Source organism: Opisthocomus hoazin, chromosome 3 (genome assembly GCF_030867145.1).
Source record: "Opisthocomus hoazin isolate bOpiHoa1 chromosome 3, bOpiHoa1.hap1, whole genome shotgun sequence".
In the NCBI taxonomy this organism is placed as follows: domain Eukaryota; kingdom Metazoa; phylum Chordata; class Aves; order Opisthocomiformes; family Opisthocomidae; genus Opisthocomus; species Opisthocomus hoazin.
In genome coordinates this window covers 38,032,722-38,040,500 of record NC_134416.1, presented here as the reverse complement: position 1 = coordinate 38,040,500, position 7,779 = coordinate 38,032,722, and the positions used below count along the sequence as shown (strand labels likewise).

Sequence of the window (7,779 nt, the reverse complement as noted above, 5' to 3'; positions counted from 1 at the left end):
TAGGAATCATGTCCACTCAACAGCATACAGCTCAGTTTGTCATTTACTGTACTTTTAATCACAACAAAAATAAGTAATTGCTGCCACTCAAAAACTAATCTGTTACCTGCATGAATTCTTCCAAATTTTCTTCCTGCAAATGAAGATGAAATAGTACTATCTATACACTGCCAGTTCAAACTATACACAGCTCTCTGTAACAGGTTACTCCAGAGTTAACTTAGCAACCACCACCACCAGATAAGAGGATCACAAATAGAGACCAATTGAGATGACACACTGTTTTGTGCAAGATGGTTTTATTAACAGACCAGAGTTTGAAAGATTGCAGCTGGGCATCCAAATCTGAAAGGGGAAAAAAAAAAGTAAGCATTACTAGACATGCATAGAGCTGAAACTACTTTGGCCACACGAAGAATTAATACATTTCTACAGTTTGTAATTTTGTCTGAAAATACTAATTTTATTTCACTGGTAATAGTCTTGCACACCATAACTAACTTCTGTATTAACACCTCTCCACTCTAACAGGATAAACATTTCTACCTTGAACTACTGGTATCTATTTTCCTATTTGCCTAAAAGCATAGCAGGAAGGAATCTGATATTTGAAGAGATACTGAGGCATTGTGCGCATTCTAACTTTTGCTGCAGTGACTCTATTTTCAGCACATTTCAGGGACTGTTTATATACAAAAATGAAAGCAAAAAGCAGACTTGAGACCAGTTCCTGTCAAGTTTGCTTGAGAGCTAATGAAATTCACTATTTTGTCAATACCGAACTGTCAAAAATCAGTATCAAGTACTATGCCCTTTTTCCCTAACCTATAAGAAGGAATCAGTACTGGAAGTCTTAACTTTTTTAAAATTTGAGAGTACCAGTGAAGTAATAACAAATTAAGACAAACAGCAGGAAACCATCTACCTGTAAGGAAGAGGAATACTCATCTTCAGATACATGGCCCTTCAGAATGACAGTACTTCAGAGTACTGCCAGTATCTCATCTGAATCTACTGCTCTAGTCACCCATTACTGCAGTAGAAACTACAATATTCTTGTATTTTCTACATGTAAGTTACTTGTATTTTAAACATGCACTCTATCCATAACAGTAGGAAAACAGCAGGAATAGCAAGTGTAAGAAACAAGATCAGTTATCTTAGCTTCACACCATAGGTCTGTTTGTTTGCAGTCCCAAACAGAACAACTAACTGCTTGTAAACATAAAATAAGAAACTCCAAGGTCACTTCCGAAATTGAAAGATGGAGTAAAGCCCTGCTGTCTGCTACTTACGTGGGATGCTGAGCTAGAAGTCCAATGAAAAACATGAGCAACCAGCCGAATATCCCTAATTTCTCTGCCAATGTACTACTCCTCATAGCCATTTATAGCCACTGCAATAGTGAACTAGAAGTTTCCCTCCTGTAGGAAATCTCCTGAAAACTCAAGACCACCAGGATACTTCTGATGTCAGTGAATATGGAGGAGAAAGGATCTGCACTGACAGAAAAGCTGCAGGATTTCAATTAAAAACAGCAGTTTCCATCTTATGCTCAGAAACCAGACAGAAGCATGCACTCAAAGTAGTTTTGCCCAATCTTGGTAAGCCTCCTGCAGTAACTTAAGGGAAACATCTGCCAGTGCTGAACTTGTTTACATTTGTGCCACCAGCAGTAAAATTTCTACAAGAATGCTAGTATGAGTAATCAAACATGCACCAAACATTGCAGCAATTCTACTTCTCTAAGTTACCCATTTCTTCCCACAGTTGAACTAAAAAGCTTTACAAAAACACCGTCCCCAGTAAGCAACTATTTCCCTAAACCACAAGTTTCCACGTGCCATGTAACCAGTGCTTTAAAACTCTGCTGCTTCACAGATGGAGACAACAAAACAACATGCAAGAAGCTTGGGGGAGGGGAAACTGAGGAAGAGCTTACAAAAAAGCAATCAGTCAAATGGAAAGATTATTTCACAGGTCTCCTTTAGCTCCTTGGACAGCGAGCAGACCTCGATGAGCTCAACTTGCTATGCCTCGTCAGCTATAAAAATATTTTTAAAAGGCTTCAGAAAAAAAAAAAGAAAAAAGACTTCTCTCCCTTCAGATAATTTGATTTCTGAGAACTCATCCAAACAGAAGCTGCACTTGTTTAAGCTGTAAAGTCACACCACTATCCACTACTTTTATTAACCAACTCTCTGGAAGTTAGGAATTCCTAGCTAAACTGGACATCTGATTTCTAAACCAAATACAAACCAACCAACAAAAAACCTTCTTGCCTTTGGAGGAATGAATTTGAGGAAAACTGGGTCTTTGCCTGTTATTCTTTCCAACCATCCTAAGACAACAAAGTTTTCTTAAATTCCAGCATATGTGTCATGCCAATAAGGCATTTATCCTTGACTGAAAACAAGATATGGGCAACACCAAAGCTAGTTAAGTGTGTAAAAAAGGTGGAAAAAGAAACAGGAAGTATGAGAATGCTGAAAAAAGTGTTTTGGCTTTGAACAGCAGACTTCTCATCAAAGCAGGAACAGCAGAGTGACAACAATAGATGGTAAGACAGATTGTTTTAGCTAGATACTAACTTCAGGACTCAGCTATTACTGTCAAACTGCTTTAAGTGTTAATAATCCTTCCCATTTCTAAAGGACAGACTACTCAAATAGGCAAATTAAGTCTTTCAAAATTACCACGTTGTTCACGTTAGCACGAAGGCTTAAACTGAATCATTTTGAAGGCTGAACAAGCTGCACATTTAGACCACTAAAATGGTCTAGACCACAGTGCTAAACAGGCTTTTATAGCAGAAATCAGACAATCTCAAAAAACACCGTACTTGCAATCAAAAGACTCTGACCCTATTAACAATTCATTAATGAGGGCTGAAAATTTTAGCGAAGTTCTCCAGGCTTCCCATCATAAAACCCAACTAAATTTTTTTTTTAAAAATAAGCTACCGGTAATGTTTCTTCTTCCTAAACGTATCAGCTATAGTGAAGATTTCATTTCTTCACAAATGTTAAAGCTTTAGTAGAACTTTGAAAATAAAATCAGAATGCTGTATTGCCCAAGTAGCTTTATACTGTAGGTACCACCCAAGCATGAGTGAATATATATCAAACCTGAAGGTTCAACTAATAACGGCAACAGCCTACAGAGCAGAGACAGAACAGTGGACAGTGTTGGTATTATCTCACCATTAGTTCATTCTCCTTATGAGTCTGTTGATCTGATCTTCTCTGTTACCAGCATCCCCACCTTCCACGAAGTGGATCGTTTTCTTCTTCATTCCACCCCGAGGAGAGGATAACTTGAAGGGCCAAAGGAAGTTGTTCACAACTTTGAAGTTCTTGCCAACAGTGTAAATTTCATGGATCACATCTTCCATGCAGATGATGCCAAGCTTTCCTAAAATTCAGCAATGTTGTTTTCAGAAGGGCTACAGCGCTACTGGTCAATGACAAGCTAAAAATTATAAAATTATTACTGTCATACCCACTTATTTAGATCAACTTAAAGAAGCCAGAAAGCACTCACTCTGTCATAACACCCAATAACCAACTTTTCAAATTAAAATGGATTAGCTGCAGTCAACTCAACATTATTTAGTGGTTACATTTGGCAAGAGGCATCAGCTTCAACTGCTGAATATTTCTACTAGCAATGAGGAACAACAAAAAACAAACCCCACTTAGTGCAGCTCAGGAAAATAGACTGTGTTCTTTAAAGAAAAGCTAGATGAAATACACTTAAACCCTAGTTACGCATAGCTCAGGGTAATTCACTGAACTACTCATGGTGTTGAATAATACAACTGTGTTTTCTTAACGCCTTTCCAGAGTCTTCAGTGACATGCTACCGGTTAACTGCTTGTAAAATACAATGCTAAAAAGGAGAGTGATTATTGTATAATACTTTAAGTTTTAGAATCTGATTATCTACTGCACTGGAAAAGAAACAAACACGACAGTCAAATTTGAAGTGATGCACAAATCTAGTGCCAAAAATGGGACAGACATGGGTGTCTGCTTTCATTTCTTGCATGACTGCAAGGAGGAGCCTCCTAAAGCAGTCTCTTTCCTGATAACTTAGCACCATGCTTTGTTTTTACTAAATACACTAATAGCTTTTACTAGCCAGTTCTTCTGACGCAAATTTTAGCAAGTCTGTTTACCAGACCATGAAGGTCTAAGACACAAGCAATGTCTAATATTAAACTTCAAACTTTGGAGGTATGTATGATAAGCTTCTTTCCTGCTGCAGCACCTTTTCATTACTGGAAGATCTACCAGCCTATTAAAGGTCAAGCAGTTTACATTTAAAATGCTGAAATTGGATTCTTTACACTGGTTTTCAATACTTTGTAACAAAAGTTACTCCCAACTTGCTTTTTATTAAGCTATTAAGACAGAAGTAGAGACCATTAACCAATCGCTACTACTCTTCAAGGACAAATAAGGACAGTTGTCCAGCTAAGCACTAATCATCCAAATGCAACAAGTTGCTTGCTTGTTTTGTTAAGTGAAGCGGTATTTACCAAGGCGTTTCTGGATCAGGGAATTGTCGGTAAGCGCAATGCGCTGCTTGTGAATCTTGCCATAGCCACGTTTGTAGATCAATTCATGCACAGACTTCAGATTGGGGTAACTGAAACAGTAGAGTGAAAAAAACGAAACAAAACAAAAAACTAAGTCTTCGCAAGCCGCATTCCAAGTTAGCAGCCCCGAATGAAACTTCCATAAAAAACAATTTAAGGTTATTTCAGCAAGTGCGAAATGTAAATACAAAAGCAACATGAGAAGTAAATCTTACTCACACCAAGTTCCCAAGAACACGAATATGGAAAGTGTAACCACATGTAGCACGCATTACCTTTTAAATCACTGCCTTAATCATGTTTTCAATTCAAAGCAAGGGAAGCACACAGAAGATGTAAAAAGATTTTGAACATAAGGGAAACATGCAAGTCTAGTGTAGCAAAATGCAAAAGGCACTCAGCATTTGCACCCTGACTTTATAAAGTGGCCATTTCACTCACCCCCATGCAATATAGGGTTCAACAATCCGCAACATGTTGATAGAAGCTTTGTTGAGTTTTACAAACGTGCCATTAAAAATCTGACGCAGGCGAAGAAGCTGCAGCACCTTGCGGACCTTAGGGCTGACACCATTGGTACTAGAGAACAAAGGTAAAAAAGCCTAAATTATCTCTGTCCCACAAAACACTAAGTATCAGGTGAAAAAAAATCCACAATAATATTGTTCCCATACGAAACACATCACTATTTTAACAATTACACAAAGCAAACTTAGTAAATAATTTGCTACCTCTATATATTTCAGTATTAAGTCAAAACATCTATTTCCATATGAACAACTGAAATAAGCATTATACTGCAACAATTTTGAACTATCCTTGCACTCTCCTGAACGTAATTCTTCCAATCACACCTTTTGTTAGTTTTCTGTAAAACTTTACCACAGGAGAATTAAACAAACACTTCAAGCAAAGCTTAGCAGCATGTTAGGGAATACTGGCACGTAATTTTATCGAGATTAAGATGAAACAGAACAATGTCTACATGTATTTGTAGCCTTGTGCTTTCTTACAAATCAGGGATTCCTAAAAACAGTAGACACAGCCAGCACAACGATTTTGGACTTAATTAAATGAGCCTTTGGTGCACATACAACATACTGCCAACATACAACTTTCCAAGCCACCAGTGGAAGCCTCGATTTTATTTACATATTTAAGCCCTCAGACAGATAAGTCAATTTCAGTGCTTTTGAAGATAAAATTGTTTACACCTGTATTCAATCTTACCCTCTTATCCTGATCACAAATGCCAGTTTTGGTTCTGCTGGAACATAGTAATTGCCAGCCTTCCGGGCCATCCTGGCCATACGGATCTCCTGCCTGTACATGTGCCTGTACTCCTTGTGGTAAGCTTGGGCTCTCGTATAGATGAGTTTTCTTTGTGCCTTACGGTACTGAAAGCAATTGAAAATAACTTAAGATTATATAATGCCTTTTAAAGACATGAAAATCACCCTCATGTAACGTAGCATATTCTAGAATTACCCACAAATAACAGAGATTCAAGTAACATCTGCCCATATGACAGAGTTCAGATTCACTCTCAGTGATATTCTAGAGAATCTGGAAGACTGTTACACAGCAGCGCTGCTTTACCTTGAACAACGTCATCACACACCACGCTTACCCTTGCAAAGGCTATAACCTCTTGCCTTGTAGAGGACTAACTTTAATCTTACAGATGACCGTACAGTTGCCCTTACTCTGCTCAGAACCTATTTGTTATTGATTTTTTTTTAAAATACGTTAGTATTTAACACCAAAGCATTAAGAAAATATTAACGTGCTAGACCTAAATACTGTAAGTTTCTGTACTGTGTTGCATCACCAGTAGTAGCTGATATTGCAACAAATGAAAAATTCAAGCAAAGGAGTAAAAAAAAAATTCACCTTTTTTATAGCCAAAATCTTCTTCTGACGTTTGGCTTTTACAGCTGCATAAGCCTGCCGCTTTTTCAGCAGGCTTTCCGGTACAGATGGCACCTTCTTTGCTCTAAATCAAAAGAGAAAAAACAACTCCTCTGTTAGCTGAAAGGAAGAAACTGGGCTCTAAAATGGCACATGACAAACATCAACACAAACTCTTAACACAACGCGTACGCAGGGCCCACTGCTTCGAGCCAGCTCACCGAGGCATCGTCTATGCTCCCAGCGTCACCGGGCCTCAACGCAGCCTGAGCAGACCAAGTTCTGTGCCGGACGCAGAAACCTGACAGACCAGCTGTTGGGCTGCACACAAACTACACACGCAACCGTACGGACCGAGACCACTTGAGCGACGAGAAGTTTCTGCCCTACTTTGCTACAATGTGACTTGTTATAAAAGAAAGTCTGTTTCAAACGCATCTCCATCAGATCAGTAAACACCTCGACGTGTATTTTCAGAGAAAAACCACTATGGCGGTAGTCTGAACTTTATTTCACGTTCACAGCAGCTTAAGTTTACTCAGACTTTACGCTCCGACACTGACAACACTCACAGGACCGGTGCTGACCCAGCCATAACCCCCGGGCGAGCTCCTGCCCGGAACACTCCGGGCTGCCCCCCCACCCCGAGCCCCCCAGCGCCGTGCCGCCCGCCCGGGGAAACCCTGCCGCCTCGGGGACCGGCTCTCCCTCCCCACCTCGCCGACAGCCAGCGGGGCAGCGACCGCCGCCTGCGGAAGGCACAGGGCCGGTGGTGGCCGCCGCCCCGCCAGGCCCTACCCTCCCGCTGCTCCCAGGCCAGGCCACCTGTGCCCCCTCCCGCGTCGCCGGCGGAGGCGTGGCGGCCGGGGGACGGCAGGCAGCGTCCCGGTGGTGGGGGCAAGCAGCAGGCACCGCCACAGCTGCCGATGGCGGAGGATTATACCGGGCCGCGCCGGCCACTTACTCCTTCTCCGCCATGATCAGCGCCGGAAGAGAGAGGGCGAGCGCATGCGCAGGGCCGACCTAACCCTCCTGCCCGCGCGGGCAGGGCCCTGGGCGCCGGCAGGACCCCGGGTTTGGGCTTCCTCGGCGGTGCCTGACGGCGGCGCGGGAGGCGGGGTGGCCGGCGAGTGCCTGAGGTAAGAGCGGTCGGGACGGGCTGTCAAACCCGGCCTGCCCCGCGGGAGGCTGGCAGCACGCTCTGCGGCGGGCCGGGGCGGGGTCTCGAACCGGGGGCTTCCCCTGCCGCGGGCCTAACGGCCCGT

The 7,779-nt window shown here is 41.9% G+C and overlaps 1 protein-coding gene across 1 annotated transcript; it reads right to left on the bottom strand.

Moving 5' to 3' along the window:
* Positions 1–282: 282 nt before the first annotated feature.
* Positions 283–7,584, bottom strand: RPL7 (ribosomal protein L7). Its single transcript, XM_075416008.1, has 7 exons — positions 7,479–7,584; positions 6,497–6,599; positions 5,834–6,000; positions 5,045–5,182; positions 4,544–4,653; positions 3,204–3,414; positions 283–345 (listed from the first exon to the last, which is right to left on the bottom strand). The coding sequence occupies exons 1-6, from the start codon at positions 7,490–7,492 to the stop codon at positions 3,206–3,208; spliced, it is 741 nt and encodes a 246-aa protein (XP_075272123.1). The 5' UTR covers positions 7,493–7,584; the 3' UTR covers positions 283–345; positions 3,204–3,205.
* Positions 7,585–7,779: the final 195 nt, after the last annotated feature.